The 23809-nt window shown below is 39.9% G+C and overlaps 3 protein-coding genes and 1 non-coding gene across 10 annotated transcripts in view; 1 reads left to right on the top strand and 3 right to left on the bottom strand.

The window, feature by feature from the left end:
- Positions 1–23809, top strand: part of nmur3 (neuromedin U receptor 3) — a 38119-nt gene that overhangs the window by 2840 nt on the left and 11470 nt on the right. For 4 of the 7 annotated variants that reach the window (XR_012955835.1, XM_076096792.1, XM_076096795.1 and 1 more), the window contains exon 2: positions 10231–10426. The exons of 1 other annotated variant lie outside the window; for it this stretch is intronic. The gene's annotated coding sequence lies outside the window, so the exon portion shown is untranslated. Of the gene's footprint in view, positions 1–4725; positions 5641–10230; positions 10427–10795; positions 23708–23809 lie in introns of those variants that run through there. 2 more of the 7 variants (XR_012955837.1, XR_012955836.1) reach the window with 2 other exon arrangements.
- On the bottom strand, positions 6288–6359 carry trnap-agg (transfer RNA proline (anticodon AGG)). Its single transcript has one exon. It is a non-coding gene; the product is annotated as a tRNA-Pro (tRNA).
- Positions 8502–10789, bottom strand: LOC142955315 (guanylin-like). The gene is made up of 3 exons (XM_076096798.1): positions 10718–10789; positions 10237–10423; positions 8502–8572 (listed from the first exon to the last, which is right to left on the bottom strand). Exons 1-3 carry the CDS (start codon positions 10787–10789, stop codon positions 8502–8504), a joined length of 330 nt encoding a protein of 109 aa, XP_075952913.1.
- Positions 14899–15525, bottom strand: LOC142955314 (guanylin). The gene is made up of 3 exons (XM_076096797.1): positions 15445–15525; positions 15068–15260; positions 14899–14957 (listed from the first exon to the last, which is right to left on the bottom strand). The coding sequence occupies exons 1-3, from the start codon at positions 15523–15525 to the stop codon at positions 14899–14901; spliced, it is 333 nt and encodes a 110-aa protein (XP_075952912.1).

Here is a 23809-nt window from a genome sequence, read left to right on the forward strand (position 1 = left end):
TCATCACTTCGCTAATCGACAGTCACTGTCTCCACTGTTTAGATGGGCCCACATGTATTTTCCACTACGTCTATCCTACATGATAGAACAGTCGGTGGATACGCAAATACCTGCTGGCAATACAACACTCTCACGTTTCTTCTTCAGCTCTTCTGTGGCTGGAAAACAATCGAGTGAACATATCGTATTGTGGCTTGGTGGTTTAATCCGGTGTAGATGAAGTGACCTTTAGGTCTCATCCAGCTTTACCGTAACAATCCTTTGGGGGGGTTCTAGAGAGGATAAACTAAAACAGGGCAGCATCTTTGTTATTTTGCTTTTTTAAAATCTTGCACACAACATTTTCTGTCAGACGGGACACGCTGGATCCGGCTTTAACCAGACAGCCAAAAGCAGCAAGGTTGGTCATAGAACGAAGTGTTGTTCATCAAGACTCAACATCGATCTGTCCCATGCACGGATAAAAAGATTCCCAAGAGACAGGCAGGGCTAGAAAAGCAATCATACAAGCCCTTCCTCAACATCTCTGTTTTCCTCTTGAGTAATCACACATGTCAGAATCCGGATCGCTAGCCTTTTAGATTTGTTGCAGAGCGTCATACTTTGGACTGCCGAATTCATCCGATGATCGCAGGAGAGAAGTACTTGCCGAGTACAGTTAATATCCAATTACCCTGATCGCTGAACCCAAATCCCTTCTCCCACAGGCTGCTACTGTTGATAATGCCCCCAATCACAAGACAATATTTTGGGTCTTTGCCTCGTTACAAGGCAATTAACTGACGGTCGTGTGACTCTTCGTTAGAGCAGATAACTTGTTTTCATGCTTGTTCACGGCTCCTTGAAATTCTGCTGAAACAGAGGAGTCTTTGATGTGTAATGAGTGACTGTTGCGATCCACTCATTCCTAAACAAACTTGGAGGGTTAATTATTACGCATGCTTCCCTGCGACTGACTGAATCCATCGAGGACAGCTTGTAGTTTTCTGCAGAGTGAAATCTGGCAGACATCTGCTTGCATTTGACCACTTTTTTTGGACACAGCCAGATTAAGGTTTTATAGACTTCATCAAGTCTGCGTCTCTCATCAACTCCAGTTCCTACAAACTATTGCGTCTTTGTCTTCATCGCATTCGGCTCGTCTAAGCAAGAGTGCGTTGGAAAGTAAAAGGCCATAATTAAAAGGTGCTTAACGTGAAATTGAGAGCATATCTGTTGCCTCCCAAAGGCTCTCAACATGGCGCCGGCCGTGCAGCTAACTGTGCTAACAGTGATTACCTGAGCGTTCATGCGCGCCTACCCAGCTATGTAAACAAAGCACAGAGAAGCTCGGATTACAACACAACACAGAGGGAGAGCAACTTCATTCTCTGCCCAGAGAGACATTACTCCACTACATTTTTACAAAGGAATTAGTTGATATATAGCAGTATATAGTATCGTATAAAGCTGTTAATAGTTGCTGCTACATTAATGCCGTAAATGTCGAATACAGAACATGTAGTAACTTAAGGAATCAGTTACAAAACGTGTTTCTAATCAGAAGATAAGCCCATGCTGCTTAAACCAAGACCTCCTATCTGTCCATCCGGCTATAAATTGGAATGAACTCTTCACTGCAGCAAAACATATGTGGAGGGAAACAGAAACAAAAACAATGAGATATAACAACAGCAAATATATAAAGAAGAAAAAGACACTTGTTTCTATTTTCATTTTCTAAAAGATAAGTGACATGGTCAGATTCTGGTGCTAAATTTGTAGTTTATAGCTAATTCAGCATACTTGTAATGATGCTAATTTACCAAAATAAAACCAATGTACTCCATACAGCTCAAAAGAGAAAACCAGTATCTAATGGCATTAAAACAGCCCATTTGATGAGCTTTTATGGGGTCTTGCTCCCCTGATGGCTTGAACTTTTTTCTGTCATCACATTGGTTCCCGAATAGGCATTTGTGTTGGTGACGTTCAAATATTTCTGTCACTTTTTTTTACTTGCTCCATTTTCACATAAAAGTTAAATTGCTGCGGACGTGATTTAAATGACAGTAGGATCAGTGAGGTGATTGTTACCCCATCTAGGAAATGTGGCTCAAAAAGAAAGAAAGAAATGCAACATATAAAGAGAGAGATGGAAAGACAGTGAGATACTGCTGCTTATTTTTCTTACTGGTTGGTTCAACTAAAGTTAAACACAAAACAGCTCTCTCTGTCTCACTTTGTGTTCTTCTGTCGTCTCAGATGTCCTTCTAGCCACATCCTGTTCTGGGAAGAAAATCTTTGCTTATTGTGAACCCTGCATGAGAGGAGAGCAACTGTTTGCAGTGGCATGGCTTCCAGTGTGCACGGATTGCTTTTGTTTCCTTTTTCTTGTGTTAAGGCTGTGAAAGCCATGTGCCGTAGCAGGACGCCTCAGCCGGCCAAACGCAACAAAGGTTCAAAGGTTGCTCATACCAATAATTGACAGGGGGAAGTGTGTTCGTCCGTCGTGCCGGTTGACCTGACACTTTGTTTGGATGACATGGGTTCAATTTCTAACTTTAAGACAATGTGTGTCCAAAGCAAGGAGGACCTAGTATGTGTACATATTCTTATTCAAACAGGGAACAAAAGGGCAAAGTGCTATGAGCCAGTTAGATTTTGTGTCATTCATATTTATTAATTCACAGATACACTCTCTCTCTCTCTCTCTCTCACACACACACACACACACACACACACACACACACACACACACACACACACACACACACACAGAATTTGGTTTAAAAAAAAAACGAACCTTATTTCCTATGATTTAATCATTTCTTTTTTTCATCTTTAGCTGTAACTGTCACTTTCTCACCTTTTACTGATGTTATTCATTACATGTCCCCGTACATCAAGGAGAGGTGTCTGCATTGTGTTTTGTTATAGCTGGGGAACAGTTGGGAGCAAAAGTCTTTCTGAAGATTTGCTGATGCTCTCGCAAATAAACAGCCTTCACGCCAGTTAACATTTCCAACACAGCCAGTCAGATGGATCCGATAGCAGACTTTGTCAGATGGCTGTGATTATTATTCAGGACACAAACGTCCTCCTCCAGACTGGGTCGGTGGTTCCGCTGCAAAACTTTCCTTTGGATGAATCTTTAAAGAGGGAGGTACGCTCCCAGAGAACAAAGGTGGCACTGATTTACTTTGTATTTGAGGTTTGGAATTTCAATGTTCGATGTGGATTCGATGATGTCTAACTGGTCGCTTCTAGAAACTATAAAGAAAGGAATCTGTCTGTCTGTACTGTTCTTCCGATCTACTTCACACTCGGCAGGAGTGCCTTGCAATTTGGACACGTGACGTGTTCAGTAATTATAACCTTTGAATAAACAAGCAAACGGCACACTGTGCAGGGCTTCAGGGCGCTGAACACTGAGCTATGCATGTCACCATGCAGCGGGATGTTCACTTTTGCCGCTGGATTCTGGATTTAGCCTATGCTACAACGGGACTCTTCGTCTCTTCCCTGGAGCCAACACGAGCGGATAACCAGCTGGAGAACCAATCATTACTATTATTATCATTATTGCAATCTTCAGTTTTTGGCAAAAAATAACATCACCACCTTCTGGCCCATGAGACGTACAAACAGGACTTTCACCCAGGAGACAGCTGTTCGTGTCCCATATGACAAGTCAACATTGAGTTTTTTTTTACCTTACTTTAGTGTTAAGGACTTAGCTAACGCCAGTTACCTAACAAATTTAGTTATTTTACGTAGTTATTTTTTTCATAAGCTTAACCAAGTACTTTGTTGCATAAGTAAGCCTCAATTCGTCAAGTAACTTGATTACTAACAATCATCAATGTAAAAATCGTAGGAATAAAGCTTTGTTCAATCCTCCCCGCGACCGGTGCTGGTGTGGACGGGGGCGGTGGCTTGCAGTGGCGCTGTCAACGGAGTGCAGGTTGATAGCTGTTGATAGCTGTTGATAGCGATCCCAAAACAGTTATTTGTTTGGATAAATGTAATTTGTGGATTGGATTTTGAATTCAAACACATCATCAGTTCGATCAGTTAAAGCTACAGTACCTTTACAGGAGTAGCCCATAAGACGTGTACCTCTGTTAAAGTCATTTTTTTTCTTTATTTGTATGAATTTTAGAAAATGTTTTATTTAAAACCCAGAATGTAATTAAATGCACTGAATGGGTTTAGTTTTGACAGACAATATTAATGAATGCAATTTGAGACCTGACTTTTTTTTCTTCTTTGTATATTTACTTTTGCTCTTTAATAATAAAGCCAAAGTATTTACTGTCCGATTAATCAATGGAAGTATCGGTAGAATAGTCGATTACCGTAATAATCAAAAACTGCAGCCCGAGCGGAAACTGTACGTTTCCTGTGGACACGACAAACTGAAATGCCGTCCCTGACACGTCCAAGACCGACGCTAGGGGAGCCTAGAGCGTCATATAGTTTGAGGCACGCGACTTTACATGTTCTCCCACATTAAGTGAGAGGGGAACTCTAAATCTTCGACGTGAATGTGGTTTTCCGTCTAAACGCTTGTTGGCCCGAACATGGACTGTCATCAAACTTCTCTCGAAGTGCACACTGGGATACTCCAGCAGCTTGGCCCTGAACAGTATAAGTAGTAGAACCAAAAAAGGGATGGGGGGGGGGGGATGGTTACCATTCATATTTAAGACAAGCTGTGAAAATAAAACACTCCTTTTACAGAGAAGATAAGGGAGTCTCACTACTTCTCACGACTCCTTGGAAAAGGGAGAAGAGCAGGGGTCATCATGAACTTTGCAGGTGTGAAGATGTACGCTTGTCATGAAAAAGGTGCCAGGACATCGTCAGGACATGTACAACGAGAAGCAAAATGGACACAGATAACTACAGTAATATTTGTAACCTGATTTATTGTTTACTCTAATATTGCATAAGGATAATAGATGTATGCAGAGGTTATACCCAACATGCTATGAAGTCTGCTGAATGTAGAAAAGAAAGTTTAGTAAATTGTGCCCTCTGGTGGGAATTGAGAGGAAGGAGAACAATGGACAGAAGTACATGAGTATTACCAGCAAAATGTACCAAGACATCATTAGTACTCATTGTTAAAGAGGGACAAGTGTCATAGTGTTATACAAGTTATACTGCATTATTGATATTCAGGGTTTAAGGGAGATTTTAATGCTGTAGCTATTTTGACTACTTTATCTCGTGCTAATTCATGCAATGCATCATATTTCAAAGGCAGAGCTTGTGATTTGTATTAGAAAATTTGAATTTGAATTTGAATTGGAAGAATATAACTGTCAAACAAATGTATAAAAATTATAATATTTTCCTCTAAAAGTACGACAATATACAGTTTTACCTAAAAACTGTAAGTACTTTACATGTACTTATTTGTTTTCCACCAAGTCATTTTAGGGCAGCAACAAATAATTACTTTCATTATGAACAGATCTGTTGAATGTTTTTTCGATCTACTGCTTAATGATCTCTTAGATAAAATGTCAGAAATGTGGAAATCCTCTCATTTGAGAGGCTGGAAGCAGCGAATGTTTTGCATTTTTGCTTGATAAAAGACTTCATTTACTATCATAATTGTTGTTGATTAAACAAACTATTAGCATTTCATATCAGAACCCGTGTCATTTGTTTATTGTTTATTGTATCTTTTTGGATGTACAGTATTTTCAAGGTTTAACTGTTGTTTCAATCTTTTTCTTTCATTTACAGTCTAAAGTCGCCTAATTTCAGCTGTATTTTGTGTATGAAAGGTACAATATAAATTAAAATCATTGCTATTATGTTACGTCATCAGGCAGTTGTAAAAGATAAATCAGTGAGGTCAGTCTGCACAAACCAATGTTGTGTAGCTAAACACTGATCCAACCGCCAGACGTTTATTTTCCGATCAAGATGACAAAGTTTCAGTGTTCATCTGTCAGGTTCAATTTTGGGGAAATATGTCTAAAATAATAGCAGGACATCCTCAATATTTTTCATTTGATGGAATAATGCATGTCTTTGGTCTGGGGTTTGAATGTTTAATTCAGGGTAATCATAATAGCTTCAATGAAGAGCAGGAACAAACTGTTAGATGTGTGTGTGTGTGTGTGTGTGTGTGTGTGTGAGTGTGTTTGTATTCCATTTACCGTCTTTTATTCTTTACATGTGTATGTTTTAGCAGAGCATTTGTAGCCTACCATGTATCTTTTTGCCAACCATGAACCAATAGCTTTCCCTTAGAAGAAAAAAGTTCTTGGTTTACTCAAAACTGAGGGCTCGTCCGGGATTTGAACCCGGGACCTCTCGCACCCTAAGCGAGAATCATACCCCTAGACCAACGAGCCAGATGGTGCAACGGAGCACATGTTGCAAATTTGTAGATAAAAAGAGGGACGGTCTCTTCTGCATGTTTTGTTTCTATTGCAAGTAACACCAGTAGCCTACCCTGCAGGTAGATCATGACGATCCACGAGACGTCCAAACTGTCTGTGAAGTACAGACCACATTGAAACAGCGACATTCCAATAGTTTGTTAACGTTTCAAAGAAATAAAGGATCGCTTCAAACGTAACATTTACCAACATAACGCGACATGTTTCAGCAGACTTACGCTTCGTGTTTTGTGTTTTGTTTTTCTCTTAAAAAACAGAAAAAAATTGACCTGGTAAATGTGTATGTGTTCCTCCTCGTGAGAAGAGGTGGAAGAGTCCATTATTTCTGGAGCGTTGACGTTGTTGTGACGTCGCTTAACAACCGCCAGAGGTCGACATATGCTGTGAGGAAGAGGCTGAGGCAAGAGGTGTCACTCCCAGCTACTTCCGCTTTCGTTTAACTTTCGTTGGCAGACGTGTCTCTCTCTCTTACGTTTCTCAGTTTAGAAAGTCACTACCACAGTAAATAAAAAGGCCCAGCATTATTTGTAATTATTTAAATGCACATCATGGAGGGGAACCAGTCAGCCACTAAGGATTAAGCCTTTGTTGAGGCTGATCCCTTTAGTGTATTGATTGATCCATTCATCTTTGGATATTTTTCTCATGGTGCAAAAAAAATTGATATTGAGCAACCAGCCATGTCGACATTAATTTCACCGTAGTTCAGTTTTTGAACTGTAATGAATTGCATTTTTTTTTATTACACTACATGTGCTGGTATTTATATGTGGATGCTTGTGGATTGGTCTACGGTTTTGCATATAAATGAATGTATTTAGTGTCTGCCAATTGTTCTGTGTGTATGCCCAGGGACTGCAGATGGAAATTAGCATATAAATCAGGCATGAATCATATCTTCTCATTTTGAGATTAATGTTGTTTTTGTGGATGGTCTTACTACTACTACTAGTACTAATACTAATAATGATAATAATAATAAACCCACATTTTAGGGTTTATAGATCAGTGGGACCAGAATGCAGGCAGCAGGGCAGCTTTAAATGGTTACAAATAGGAGTTCCTGTAATGAGTGTTGACCACGTCTGCCACCTGATGGCTGAGAAGCAGGGTTAGGAACTGATGCCATAGACATTGATTCCTGGTGTCAGTAGGGCACATTCCCGATTGCTGTTCCATAAATGAGCTGCTCTAGTTGGCTCTCCTGCTGCCAGATGACATTTTATTGGAACATGTGGGAGAAGATTTCCTACACGGGAAACCAGAGCCGCGTGATGGTGGTTACTGAGACAATCCATCGGACATTGTCTCAAATGTTTATTTTGCAATAGTAGTACTTTTTGGTAGAAAAAATAAAGAAGGATGTCTGAAACCACAGCAAGAGAGACTGTACACAGACAGTTATCAGTTTTGCAACCCAGTGTGTGAATTGAGTGATTCATCAGCTGAATAGTAAATCTTAGATTTTAAAAGTGGAATCAACAGTTTCCATTCTCACTCACTTTAGTGACTCAATTTAATGGCCTTTATTTTTTTTCTCCATTCAGTTTGAAACAGCATTGTCCCTGTGTGTGTGTGTGTGTGTGTGTGTGTGTGTGTGTGTGTGTGTGTGTGTGTGTGTGTGTGTGTGTGTGTGTGTGTGTGTGTGTGTGTAAAGGTAAGACGCTGAGTTTGTGAGCATCACTGTCTTGTTGAAACTACAAGTAAAAACTGCTTTCAAGGATGCACATTTTTTATTGTCAAGAAGCGGCATCAGACTCAATAAATTAAAAGTTCAACATGAAAGCAAGTTGAAGACAACAGAGTAATATCCAAACACCACAGAACTTCTGCTTTGACACTTTACTGACAAGGTACTATGTAGCCCAAAGAATTTACCAAAACATATTAAAAAAAAAGACGAACAGCATAGTTTTATGTATAGAAAAATGTATTACTTTGACCACCGAGCCTTGAGACCCGTCGGGCTTGGTTGCTAGGTGACAGGACTTGTTTTGCCAATCTTCTACACATGTAAATTTGCATGAACTCCGGCGGACGACGACCCCAGAGGCTCTCAATCGATGTGCTTGTGCGTCTAGCAGATGGCAGGCCTCAGTCCAGACACCCAAAGCAGGAGGGGTTGGCACATATTTCACAAGGATCCAAAGACGTGATGATTGACACTGGAAAGAAAAATATATCAACATCGATATTCATCTGACCTAAAATGTGCTTTTTGTACCACCCAAGGGCCAGCTTTTTAAGTCCAATGAAATGCTGCTAATATTGATAATGAGATCAGTGTGCAGTCTGTGTCTGATGAGCTCTAATGGCCCTCCAAGACTATTTGAACAGCCTGTCGTCGGCCTCTTGTCGGGCGTTATCATTCCAGAGCCACTTTATGATGCACCAGTTGCAGGATGTGCATAATACCATGTGTAAGCAGTGAAACCGAGGAATCCATGCAAGCGAGCTAGTGGAAGCCTGCGCCTGCCGTCAGTGTCTGTAGTCTGAAGTCTGAGAGCGAGCGTGTGTCTGAGTAACACAGCTGCTGATTAAACAGGGCTTCTGAGCACAAGTTTGAGATTGTTTACTGGATGATTTTTACTAACTCTATTGCGAACCCAACAGCCACATCATGAGAAGGTCAGAGCGACTGTCGTATTACAAAGATCCACATAGTCCACACCAGACAGAAGGTGGGGGGGGGTCAAACAAACACTGGACTGTCGTCAAGGAGACCGCTGTTAGTGTCCCATGCGAAACGAAAAGTAAATGTTGTCATTCTGTCACGTCGGTCGTTAGTCGTGTGACACGCTAGTCAAGTTAACATCAGCTACGCTCTTTCGCTGAACCTAACTAGTTTTGGTGCCTCAACCTAACTTCCTGTGAAGCGGAGGGGGACGTAGAGCGTCACGGTTTGAAGTTGGGAGTGACAGTGTGTTGACTGAGCAGGTAGCCCAGTGGAGCAGTTTGGTTAGTAAAGGAATATTTTGGGAAGTATGCTTATTTGCTTTCTTGATGACTTTTATGCTGCTTTTCAGGCAACTTGGAGGTCGAGGATTTTCTCAGTTGAAATTTCCAAGTTCCGACCTCCAAGTGTTCCCGGTGAAACACACCCAATGTAAACAGAAACCACCATGACAAACACATGCTTATTTATTAACTCTCAGCAGTGCAACCTCCATCGGCCTTTTTACCGTTTTCCTAAATAACTTTTAGAGGCTGTTTACCGTAACCAGCTAGTTATTAATTACGTTTGCGACAGATTCTGACATCGATCTACATGCAGAACAGGTTCACCATATGATAGTATGCATTATGTAATTAAATAGAAGCAAATGCTGCCTTTAAGTTGATGGTGTACCATTTACAATGTGAGCTTCAATTGTTATGTGACTTCTAGTTTAGGAACTCCAACTTTGAGGCTAACAGGCTCACAGTTTCCAGTCTAAATGCTAAGCTAAGCTAACCAGCTCCTACAGTCGATGCAGCCTCTTAGTTAGAGGAAATGTTTGGTGATATTATATTATTATTATTATTGTCAGCAAATCCCATTAAAAAACAAAACTGAAAAATAATTGACAAGTATTGTAAGTCAGATATAGCTGATTCCTCTCTGCCATAGAGCTCCAATGGTTTCCAAAATCTATTAAGAAAAACAAATCAATGACCTTGGTGATTTGTTCCTTCAATATAATGGCTGCTATTATTTAAAATCGATCACACACGTTGTCTTTGTGTCGTAAAAAGTCCGTATTGCACCAAATGTGTATTATGTCAAAGTGAACCTGATGTCCTACACACATCTTTCATTATGTTGTTTGTTTGTTTGGCTCAGCCTTACCTAGTTTGGAGAACACCACGCCTGCTCCTTTCCCTTGACACACTGGCCGAAAGACCTGCGGCAGGACGGGGTTAGTGCAAACGGCTACAAGGCTCGTCTCGGCGAGGTGAGGGCTAACGCTGCCGTCTAAATCCATCAGCTCCTCCAGCTGCTTCACTGCCTTCAAGGGGAAGCTCCTGTCTCCAACCTGGTGGGTGAGAAAGAGTGTGTGGAGGCTTGTCATGGGAATGTAGAGAGGACTGGACAGTAAAAGAACACATGACTAGACAGAATATCTGGTGCTAAGATGGAGTTCTATGAGGTAAAACACATCCTCAGATCAGCCCGGCAACATTTTTCCAACATTCAAAAAAGGTCCCCTTGGGGTCAACTACTGCTATTCCTAAGATGCATTTAGAAAATACTAAAAACAACAGAGTGAAAAGACAGAGAAACAGAAAAAAAATTGTCAACAGCATTTCAAAGAACAAGTGACACTCACTTTAACCTGCACACCCAGAGCTCCTCTGCAGACACACAGCAGCACAACAAGGACGACGCTGAGCACTCTCATTTTCAGATGATGCAAGGCGCCTCTCAGTGTAGAGGAGAGTTTCTTCTGTGGTCGCTGTGCATCGGCTCTGCCTCTTATAAAGGCGTCAGGACAGGTTAGTGAGTGATTTATTAACACAAACAACTGGCAGGGTGAGGGGAGTAAAGGTGGGGGGGGAACTTACCAGACAAAGATAAACCAAAGGTTTGCGCACTGCAAGCGCTTTGGATCCTCTTTTTTAGTTTATAACCACTATCCCCTAAATTTGTTTATAACCTCTATTTCTGGTGTTTACTCCGTCAGCGCAATATGTTGCTATTGACTTTGGGTGTCACACTAACGCATACGATGCCTCAGGGCCACCTAATAAATCTCACCCCTTGTCTCTCTCCCACAGATATTTGTCACAGAGCTGTCTGATAAGGAAGCAGCCATATATGTACAAAGCTGTCCCATCGAGGTCACTTGTTTGCATGGCTGTGATAGTTGCAAATTAGGACGCTTTCAAGAAACAAATGGCATTTTTATGTGTCGGGAAAAACACACCTTAATGCAAACATTTAATAAACCCGTGAAATGCTCAAACAGTCAGTATCACCAATTCAAATGATATCACACACTGACTCCCTTCTTCCAAATGTTTTAAATGAACGAATTAAGGAGTTAGATGTTTCGGTTAACTTTGGTGAGAAGGAGCTGCCCTTTACCTCAGTCGGACAACAGATAAGAGCCAAACGTGTGACCTCATTGTGAGTCACAGTCTGTATCCTCACTCTGTGAACTCAGAGACTCTGTTTTACTCTGCTGAGATAAAAGAGGAAGTCAAGGCTTCCGATTCCTTGTGTATTTATTGTTTTTATAGCTTTGAGACAGACTTTGCTTGTTTCGTATTTTGGGCCAAACTGTCTGCAACTAGCTCAAGAGACAGGAGATGAAATGAACCGTTACGGCAATGGATGACATGAAAGAAAAAAAGCATGCAAAGATCCACTAGACCACCAAAATATGAATAAATAACCTATATAATATCTGACCTTTAACTTTCAAGTATATTTTGGGACTTGTTGGATCACAATACTCTCTATATGATAAAGAAATGTCCCCCACTGTCACGCACACACACACAAACAATGGCTGTTAATGAAAACCTATGAAGTAACTAGTAAGTATTATTTTGAAAACCCATAAAGACAAAAATATTTCTATTGATTACACATTATATAACTCTTATGAAGGTTCAAGAGGACATTTAAATACATAATGAGAAGCTTTTAGTTCATATATATTTGTGTTGCTTCTGGGAAAAATCATGATAAGTATGTTCAAGTTTGAGTGGTAACATGTTGACGATACTGAGCTGGTGAAATACTGGAAATTGTTAAAATAGAGAATGGAGGCACTATCTGGACCATTACAACTCCCAAACTAGACAAGTCAAGGATGTGCAGGACATAAATTAAATTCTTAAATCGTTAATAATGGAAAGATCCAGTGTAGTTTGTGACACAATTTAGTGAAATAAAAGTAGATTTTTTGCTTCTGAAGTAACGAGGTGAAAGAAAATCTGCACAGTATGTCTTCATAAAGAATAATAAAATGATATCTTTTTTTGATGGGATGTGTATGGAATATTAGTTGAAGCTCACTGATGCTTTAAGAGAAACATTACTTAAGTATGAATCTCAATCTGAGATTATTTTTAAACCGCATGTGAGTGCTTCCCTACTTGTTTGTTATCTTTTATTCTATTTATTTATTTAACTGAGCATTCTTTCACAGCAACTCCCTTTACACAGTTCAGTCAGAAAAAAACCAAACTGATATAAACACAGAGTTGGAGTACAGGCTCACTGGTTACTGTGTGCATTAGTGTTCGGATGACAGATATGGTCAACAAGGGCTTTGTAGATAAATAGTACCAGCGGTTATTATGTTGTGTTGCTCAGGAGAGGCAAACCAACTGCACCATATGCGGTAATGTCTGGTGGATATTATTATTATCACCTGCAATGAGCGAGAGACTCAGAGGCAGCGGAATGTCGATACTGTGACATCACCATCATCCAGAACTGAGAGAAAACCAATCGTCTTTCAACAGCTCAGGGAAGCTGCTTCTGTTGTTATACGACCCCACAAAAATACATTTTCAAAACGCCTCTGGAAGGTCTATATTTGCTCTGTATTTAAATCAATTAATTTACTTGTTCATATATATATGTATGTATGTATGTGTGTGTGTGTGTGTGTGTGTATATAAATACAATTTCTATCTCCTCACATGTCTACATTATATTTTAAATCCTTATTTTTACTTCCAATAGGATATACTGGAGGAAAGATACTCACTCACTTTATTAAATGTCAATTTAATTGAATGTCATTTTTTTTCTATTGCCTTAAACTGGTCAAATACATTCTAATTGTTCACAGTCAGAGAAAGTATCAACGTTTTTTTTTTCATCCGGTCAGAGAAAGTGAGTAGTATATTGAGCTGCTGTTATTTTATAGTACGTGTTATTATCACACTATTGAAAGTTGTAATAATAACATAAGAAGCAAGAAAGTCCACTCACTGCTTTCAACCAGCAGACAGCTGTTTGTGTGTGAAACCAAAACACAAGATTTACGGTTGCAACGTAACGCTGTTATGCTTGTTGCATGAGAAAGTTGTGCATTCACACTATAGTTGTGTTGTTACATTATGATTTGAACAAAAGCCATGATATTTCTTATCATCTTAACCAAGTAGTTTTGTTGCATAGAATTGTTTCACAATGGTAATCCCGTTGCATTGTGTGTTTTGCAAGTGTTATGAGGCTGATATGAAATATATTTATGAAACGTATTTTTGATTCAGATACGTCAACATTCAACGCGTCCCCTTGTTCACACAAAGGTATAATTCCAACATTTCTTTATATTTCATTTCCCATTTAAATCAACAAAAAGTACCAGAATTGACCTTGTAGGCATTGCTGCACATACATACTGCACTATACAGCAAGTTCTGTAGCATATATCATCACGTACATTCGTATCCCTCAGATATGCACACTCAGAATTACATTGAGTATACCCTCATAAGGCTGAGTATATTGTAGGTGTCAGAGAATCCACTAGTGCCTAGTACACCTGTATAGTGAGCTAGTTTGGCTGAGTCAGATTAGATGCACAGAATAAATTATTCACCATATAGAACATGGACATAATATGAGGCTGACGTGAAGGCAAGAAGGCTTGAATGCAAATGAACACAGCACATTTACACAGCCATTTCTGGCAAACAAACTCTGATGTAACTGTCGACTGTAGCAACAAACCAAAGAGAGAAAAAACTAGCGACCGTGGAGCTTATCAGGAAAGTTGAGCATCTTATACGTTTAGGAGACCAAAACAGAGCTAAAAGGCCAGTAAATATTGACTTTACATTTGCCAGGCGTCCACAGACTTGACTCCAAATGAAGGCTAGTGTTGCTCTGTGTCTGCTGGATGTGTTAAAATGAACATTATAAGCTATAAAGGTCAGATGGTTGTGACTTTGTGTCTGTCAGCTTTGGTTGATTTCAGCCCCCAATTGGCCAAAATAGCAGCTTTAAGTATATTTTTGAAAACAAAACTTTTTTATTTTTTATTTTACAAATGGCAATAAAATGCAAATAGTAATAATGATAGTAATAGTGTGTTTGAATATGCAGGAAACAGCACAATGTACAGATTGATATATCAATGAAAGCTTTTTATTCAAAACAATGGTAATAAAAAAGAAGAAACATGAGGAAAAAAGAAACTTCTATTTTAAATATGTGTACGGTACAAAGCTTGGTAAGATAGAAATGTAACAAACAGTGTCCATTCCAAAAATATAATGTATGGTAACAAAGTAACAGTTTACAAAACAACATACCTCAGTTTGTCTGATTTGTTTTTGGAGTAGTTTTATGTCTAACGGCAACTTTAAAATGTATAAAGTACCCAATGGGCCAGAGTCAGAGCCTCTGTGTTCAGGGAACATAAAGTCATCATCTCAACATTGCAGGCAAACATTTGAGAAAGTCCCTGATATAGTTTTGAGGGGGGAGGAGAAGAATCACAAGTCTTAAGCTGGGCAAGATGTTTCTGGCTGCGTTTGTTTAGCAGCCAGTGCAGGCAGCAAAGGCGCAGATCTCACAGACGTCCATGGGAACCAAAGCTGAAATAAAGACACAAAGAGAAAGACTCTGTTGAATCACCTGTACTTCGATGAGCATGGATCGAAAACTGCATCACAAAGCCTCGCTGCTCCATATATAACGGTCTCACCTAGTCTGCCGAGGGACGCGGATGCTGCCCTCTGCCTACAGAGGGGCAGGAGCTCCTGCGGCAGCATGGGGTCGGCACAGACGGACGCAGAGCTCGCCCTGAGTCGTGGGCTTTGTTGTCCTGTCACGTCGCTGCTCTCCGTCAGCTCCTGGAGCCTCTTGACGGCTGCCAGAGAGAAAGTCAATCCGTTCTCCTTGGGAAAAAAAAAAGGCAGATGTTGCCATTAAAGTGCTGCAATCAAACCCAAAGGCCCAGTTTGCTAAATATACAAATAATGAAGTCAACAGTGTGGTTTGTAATCATCCACGAGAGTACAGAATGCAGTCTGCATGAACAATGCCATTGTCAAGGCCAGCCAGTCACACAGCAATGTCAACACTCACTTCAACCTGCACAGCCTCAGAGGTGCAGCCGAGAGCCAGGACGAGAACAGCGATGGTGGCGAGAGCGGCCTTCATGGTGACAGTCGACAGCGGTTTTGTCTTGCAGCGTCTTTGTTTGTCTCGTGATGTTGCTCAGCAGGTGCTCAGCTCAGTGTCTGCTCTCTCTCCGTCCACATGCTGCCTTTTAAACGGTTCTGGCCCCGCAGCCCGGCGGTCATGTGACCAAATGGGAGCAAAGGTTTTCTCACGGGTTAATGAGTAGTGATGGGGATTTACAGGGCTGTAAAAGAGGAACTCATAAATCAGTCTTTGGCCTCATCAGAATATTGTTATGAATGTTTTACTCTGCAGAATTGGTCACAACTCTGGTTGGTTAAACAGTTACCATTTGCTCCATTGATGACGATGAAGCCACACCAGCCCATTGTTAGACAGTCCTGTTACTCACATCCATGCAAATGATTGAACTTTGTGTCATGTCTGACAGACCTGTGGATCATTTTGGATTTTGTTTATTTGCACATATACATAAAATACTTTTAAACATTTTATATATTTTAACATTATACACAGCATTAGAGGTTAGAAGCCAATGATGGCTTATGAAGACATTCCCCATTAGATATCATTAGTCATACTTGACCGGAGGGTAAAAGGATGAAAAGATACACAAAACTTTTGCTGATTCAAGTCCTTTTCAGATGTTTTTTTAATAACGATAATGCAGATTGGGATTGCAGTGATGGAAGCAGGTTGTTCCAAAGAGACAGTCCTCTGTATTTCAATGCATATAGAAATATCATGTCATATTCAAAAGAAAGAATGTACAGTATACTACAGAAAATATATGCTGTTACATTTTATACTGTTTTGCCTAACTTACATTCTGAGTAAGGAAACTAGGCTGAAACTATTAAATATAAATGCAAATATCATTTTATCCCGTGTGAGTGGCCTGCAGAGCTCTCATTAGCTCGTAGTCTGCCATATTCAGATGGTATTTACTGAAAACTGGTGGATGAGTTGACAGCTATTTCTGCCTCTGCTGCAGAATACATAAAGTTCATCTTATTTATTTATTAAGCCCTCGAGTCTGTCCAGATCTGAATTAATAATCGGGGACACTTGCAAGACATTGGTATGCTACCTTTGTGCTTTAAGGCCACTGGCTGTGTAGAAAAAGCTGTCAGGAAACAGGGCTAGGAAAGAAGTTTGTCGATCACAAACAACACAAATGCTAATAGATACATTCCCCTCAATGCTAAAGAGTTGTCCTTTTAGCAAAAAAAGCTTCAGTTATGAGGTCGATAATGCTGCAGAAATCAAAACGATGTCCCTCCAGTAATGAAAGGACTAGCTAAACGCTTTGCCTCTCAAGGTCAGAGGGAGGCTGCGAAAATAATCAATTGAATATGCTTATTAGTGGACCCATGCACGCTCCCACATACACAAGGATGTGACAGCCCAATGAGGTTTTTAATGAGCTCCTTGAACACATTTCTGCTTCCAGGGTGGCACATTACAGCTCAACAGCAGTCATCACGCTTTCATTTCTGTCAGATATAACCGTAAAAAAGAAGATCTAATGATTTAGTTGTTAATGTGTGAAGCTGCGATTTTTCCGAGGTGATTTTTGCCAATAGAGGATAAGGTGTTAATATATCTGTTTTGAACTATCAACAGTTCCTCTGAAGAAACCTAAACTAACAATGACTTGATTCTGCCAACAAGTATTTAATTCATTGCTCATTGGTTTTGTTAACACTGTATCATACCTCTGTTATTAACTTCTCTTCTATCCCCGTCTTGTTGATGAGCGTAACATTTTCTATTTCAAGCCCTTTCTTGTGTCATTACATATTTGTTTGCAAAGCAGATTTTACTAAATAAAAGTGTGCAAATTGACTTCATTACTGATAACAAAAGTAACCACAAACAAATGAATAATTACCAGCAAATACATACACACTACACAATTGGCTGTATATAAGAAGTGAACGTAGTCGCCGTGACATCACCCATTGGTTTGCGGACTGCAGTTTTGAGGCCATGAGTTTGGCGTTTTTGGCCTGTCAATCACAAGGTAGCCACGCCCCAAAGCATACTCTGCTTTATGGTCTATTTTACTCTAAATGGACCATAATGTACTAAATGAACATCATGCTGTATTGAAGAAGACCAGTGATTGAGACCATAAACTCATGTTTACTATGTTTACTGAGGTAATAAATCAAGAGAGAAGTAGAGTCATTTTCTCATAGACGTCTATACTACCACTTTTCTTGCAACCAGAGGAGTCGCCCCCGATGGCCATTAGAAAAAGAATGTGAGTTTAAGCCAATCCTGCAATGGCTTCACTTTTCAGACCAGAAGGGTGCCTGGTAGCACAGAAAGCTGCAGGACGTTAACTGGGACCCACAGCTCATTTTCCTTCCCTAGTGGTTTAATCCAAGCAGTTCCCGCTCACAGTCACACATGCTGGGTGTGTGAATGGTATTCTGTCTACATTTTGCCCCTGTGACAGAGGCCTCTCGCCCTATGATGGGAAAGGCTGCCCTGCCCAAAATGTGTGGGTGGTGTGGTGTGACGTAAAAGAAATTAGGGGGAGGCGATCCACTTAAATAATTAAAGTTTGTTGAAATATTCATAATTTTCGTGCTTTTTATGTGATGTGAAGAAGAGTTTGTGTAAAGGTTACGGATAATGGATTTTGACATTTCCCTGCACTCAGTAACCCCTGTTCACATCAACCTAAACCTCCTCATAGAAGCTGTTCATTTGTGCTAATTGACTTCATAATTCAAGTGCGGTATTGATTTCAAGTGACCGTTCGTCTGCGCTTGTCAAAAAGGTCTCCAAGTCGTGGGGAGAAAGGCAGTTAGTCAGACAGCTAAGACAGATGACGCCCATGGGCTGGAGGGCGGTAAATCATCAGCCTGAGTGTGAATAGAGTATTTTGGAGTATTTATCTAACCTCCTCTCACCATAGACATCTTATAGTCAAGTGGGTCAGCAAGCAGTGTCTTTAGCTGAGCGTGAACCTGTGACCCCTCTGAGAATAAAATGATCTACATTCTTTATTAAACCGGCTTTAATTGATGATTTCGGCCACTTGGCAACGAAACAAGCTCTACACACAACATTGACACACTGGCACCTTTTAAACTTGTTAAAGTGTTGGCAAAAAACTTACACGAGGCAACATTTTGGCTTCATTTGAAATCATGTTTCTGGCCACCTGGTTAATGTAACTCCAGTGTTCACTCTCTTTTAGGTCGGTTTTGCTTTTCACAAACTCCTGGAGGAAATAGCTAGCAGCTAAATGCTCCACGTGAGCATAGAGTCAGAGCTTTCTTAGTGAAAATGTCCTCGAGAAAGAGCAGCTGAAAGACAATAAAAACCCTCAGTAGAGCTGAGGTGACCTAATTCTTTCCTGTCACGTTGCACCTAATCATCGGACCCATTGTTAATGGAGAGTTTTAAGTCATACAAATGTGTGTGACCTGGCTAATTCTGTGCTGCCTTATTCTTTATTAAATGTTAAGAAATAGTTGGAGTCCCTTCCCAATCAAAGGGGAAATCACTTCATCACTTGAAACATTAAGGCATTTGTCAGTAGAGAAATGAAAGTGAAAGTGTGCTGATTTATGTTCTGACACTTCAGCTGTAGATAATCTAAATAGATGTTCACTGAGAAAAAATATATTTAACCGAGAAACACCTCCACATGTTAAACTAAGTTTTTATCACGTGTCAAAGTCATTTATTTGAATTTTCTTATATGTGAAAAGCCGTCACATGTGATTAATCTCAATAAACAGATTCTGCATTCACATGTAGAATATGTAGGCAACAGGACAAGATTTTGGTATCATTTTGGTTGAAACGCTTCGATTTAATGCAGGCAAACAGTCCGTGTGGAGAGCAAAAGAGACACATTGGCCATAATGCAATCTGGGAACCCACCGGCTATCGGCTGACCATGATATTTGGTTTAATATTAGCTTGTGAAACAATCCGGTCGTACACGTCGTCACTAAACTCCAACTCCCTTCTAACATTTGAAGTTGCTGATTGGACAATTTGTCTTGGCCCGGATATCTGCTGGCTACACCAGAACCCTAAAAATATGCCTTCGCCTTCCTTAGTCAGACCTCCCACTGATGATTGATGTGAAAAGACATATTTATTTGTAAAAATGAAACCAAACTTAATACTATAAAACAGTGTCCAAACTTGATATCAAATGCAGCTCCTGATTTTTAGATACTTTTGGACCTCGCCATCCAATCCCTGCTGCCACTCTACAGGAAGTCAAAACATAGTGTGACTAACACAGCCGTTATGACAAATGCAGATATGAGCTGCCTTATTCCCAGCAGGATACAAGGAGACACACTGGGAGTGGCTGAAGCAGAGACATTACTCATTTTACATATAATGAACCTCTGTTCGTGAGCTTGGTTGGCTCATTGTTTTAATTTGACTCGAAACATTTATTCCAGTTTTGTTTATTACAATCATGTTGTAATGGATGGGTTAGGGTTAGGCTTTAAGGGATCAGTTTGACATTTTTGGAACTTTCTTTCTGAGTATTAGGTGAGACGATCAATACCACTGTAATGTCTGCAGGGTAAATATGAAGCTGCAGACAGCAGCTGGTTAGCTTAGCTTAGCATAAAGACTGGAAACTGGGGAATGTAAAAACACTTCACATATAACATTAATGAGTGTTTGAGGGGCTGGTAGCCATATTTTGCTACCTTTGGGCAGAGAGACTAGCTGCTTCACCTAGCCTTTATGCTAAGCTAACCAGCCGCTGGCTGTAGTTTTGTGTAAATCATACAGACATGAGAGTGGTAATTATTTTCTCACATAACCTTCGGGAAGATAGCAAACAAAGCATATATTCTAAAATATGGAACTATTCCTTTATAAACATATTGCCTTATGAAAATTGACATTTAGGAGGTACAAAATTAAATCTGAGTTATTGCATGAGCCTTTGAATCCCTAAACGTCAAGCACATAAAAGTGAGTTATATGAAATTACTCAGGTGCCACAACCTATTGTGACCTCTTCTTATCTGAGGTTTGTAAAACAGACACTTGACTGTCACGTCTAGAGCTGTAAACTGAGCAAATCATCCGTGTCAAACACGTTATGTAACAGCACGGCAAATAAAGAGATAATGAGCTGTTCTCAAACAGCAAATATACACTCAAATGTCAAAACGCCAGAAATGAAAATGAAGTTAACTTTTGGCTGGATTCTAGAAACAGAAATGTCAGAATAGTTTTGTGACTAGTTCGGCAAGACAAAAACTCCTCCTCATCCTTTTATCCTAACGATCTTTAAGTGGTGTTGATTCCACAGAATTCAGCTGATCGGGAAAAAGCACGAGGACCAGCTCCCGCACATTTAACACAGAAATACTTACATTGAGAGACAAATCTCACACCAGCGCTTTCTCAATGAAAGAAATACCCCTTCAATCATAATTGAATTGCCTCATCAATGATAAACAAATGCCTCTTCGATAATAAGGAAATGTGTACAAATATAACCTGCAGGTGGATATCGTTAGGCAAGGACAAACTCTCGCAGAAATTGTACTAAGATCTGCCCTGATGCAGGTAATCTTGTGGAAGGGTGTTCGTTAATATTCACTGCAGCTATAGGTTTCAGAGTGCTCAAAATAACCCTCAATCAGAAAAGCAAACGACGACAAAGAAATCTGAAAAGGGGCTAAAGACCTGTGCTTCTATCTGTTGAGATGAGGTCTGCTTAAGAACCAGAAGGCAATAAGCCCTAAAGCCCTAAAGAAAGGGTGTCTTCACACCCTGATTGGTCAAGAGGGGAAAAGCACAAAGCTGCTGTCAATTCTTAATTAGGAGCCAGACTCTAGACACCCTGCACAATGGGTGATCTGAATAACCCTCCAGTCAGCAGCTAAAATCAATGGGCCCTTTTGAATTGAATAAATTATATATTGTCTCATTCAATGTTGTGTGTCACAGCCATTCTAGTGCGCCAGCATGCACACCACCAATGTTAATGTTGTTAATTACAACTGTGTTTTCCCTGCAATGACACGTACATGTGACTGCTGTGAAAAGGGACACGACAGCAAGTACCAAAGGCTGCTACATATATCTGATGTTAATCACTAATGCATGTCTTGTAATTTTCCGTGTTATTGTTTACTGCTTATCACCTGTTATTTCTAACCGTTATCATTTTATTGGAGTACATTTGCCGACAGTGCAAGGAACACGACTGGGTGGGCTGCACACGTAGGTCACACAACACAACACTTACAGTACGCATTTTGGGATTCAAGGAATTAAAGGAAGACACAAACTGATTTCTCATATGAAAAGTCCAAAAACATCTTTGTTATTACTGCATAATTTGGATCAAGAATTTATAGATTTCCCCGACCCGTCGTTCATATCCACATTGCTTTACAGTCTGGTCACGGCGTAAAGAAATGTATGGTGTTATGGAGGGTCTCTTTAGGGATGATTAGTCTCACGCTGTAGTTTACACCCTAACAGTGGCGGCTTCACTACGAAGCCATAAATTAAAACAGATGACTCATCCAGCACCTGCAGACTAAAGCTGTGGGGATTTATCAAGATCGTCAGATTTACACACCCGGCCGATATTTACCTCGACAATAAATCAGCGTTGTTTATTTTCCCCACAGGCAGGACGTCATGCTGGTTAGTGTTGTATCTGCGACCCATGTTCCCAGCACCTTAAACTCAAATATACATGTGAGTGAAAACAATATCAATAGAACAGAGACTGAGGCTTTGCACTTTCTTCTTATAAAGAAAATATATGGAACTTACTGCATAATTTCAATGCCTTTCCAGCCAACTACTTAATAATAACAAAAGTTATTGTGACATCTTTGAAATATAATGAAAGTTACAATAAGACTGTATGCCCCGCCCACATTTCAATAACAAATAGTTTAAATTTAATGTTTGACGGTAGACGTAGTCCTGTGGTTTCTTATCTCAGTTGAGCGTGATGAACCTGAGAGGTCACAAAATGATTAATGAAACTCTAATTGTTAATGAAAATGACTTGATACTTGATTTAAAGTATTCCAATAAAACAGGCAAAATATTTACTCTTTGGTTGAACTGGTTACAAGCAGTTTTGGATTGCTTCATTTTAAATTAAAGTTAAAGAAGTTTGGGAACTTTAGAAATCACAAACATACAGGAAATATCCACAGTCAGATCACTTTGTTTCAAATGATACGTTATACACAAAGCTAATGACACAAGACTAAAACAAAACTCCCACACAAACACGGAAGTGACGGAATTGGACACCTTGCAGATCTGTTTACATTTAAAGTGGGCGTTGGTGTTATCTTATCTGTTGTGGGAATTTAAATAAAGAGTTGTGTATATGCTTTGCACAAAGCAATCAGAGCCGTGAAGTAGCTTATTATCTCGATCGAGTGTCCTGCTCAGCTGCAGCTGCACTTGCATCAAAGTGGGGTTGATCCTCAGACCGCACTGTGTTTTTGTTTATTTATTTATTTGTTGATGTGAGGATGACCCACATAGGCAGGATTTGGGGCTGATATGAGATAATATGAAAAGTATTGCTTGGGTCCCTGAGCAAGATGTGCTTTGGATACCCCACAATATCTTAAGAAGGTCATTTCTACAGTTGTTGTTGTTTTTTTTACAGAAAAGATGAATACATTTTTACTCATAACCACTCATACATGCCAATACATGTATTCAGATATTCCTCTGTTGTGGTGTGAGGCATACAGAAGATGAAAAACATACACAGGATGGAGGAGCTGGAGGAAACAGGAGAAATGTGTAGTCCTGGCTCGCATGACATTTACAATTTGATTATTTAAAAGTTATTACCCGTATTTATCAAGCGGTATAAAAGTAAATCTATTCGGCCCACAGCTGATTGATTTGAGCGACCCAAACAAGACCCAAAACAGTGGTCGATAAACACGCGATAATATATTGTAGCAAGATATCCGTAGCGATCCTGCCGGGTGAGACTTTGCCTGATACGTTCGGTGTGTTGACATCTGGACAGACTGCGATGGATCTGAAAGAAGTGGTGGAGTCTGATTGAGAGATAAGAGAGAGAGATTTGAAAAATCTGTGTTTTAAGAGGAACTGCTGCAACAGTATCTGAGGTACAGATTATATTAGGGATCAAAGTGAAGAAGAAGAAGAAGAAGAAGAAGAAGAAGGAGAAGGAGAAGAAGAAGGAGAAGAAGAAATAAAGTCTCATTCCTTTGTAATTAGATAGTTTCACGAGTTTAAAAAAGCTCTTTCAAATGGAGATTAAGTG

This window comes from Anarhichas minor, unplaced genomic scaffold, assembly GCF_050575085.1.
Source record: "Anarhichas minor isolate MPS153535 unplaced genomic scaffold, ASM5057508v1 ptg000023l, whole genome shotgun sequence".
In the NCBI taxonomy this organism is placed as follows: domain Eukaryota; kingdom Metazoa; phylum Chordata; class Actinopteri; order Perciformes; family Anarhichadidae; genus Anarhichas; species Anarhichas minor.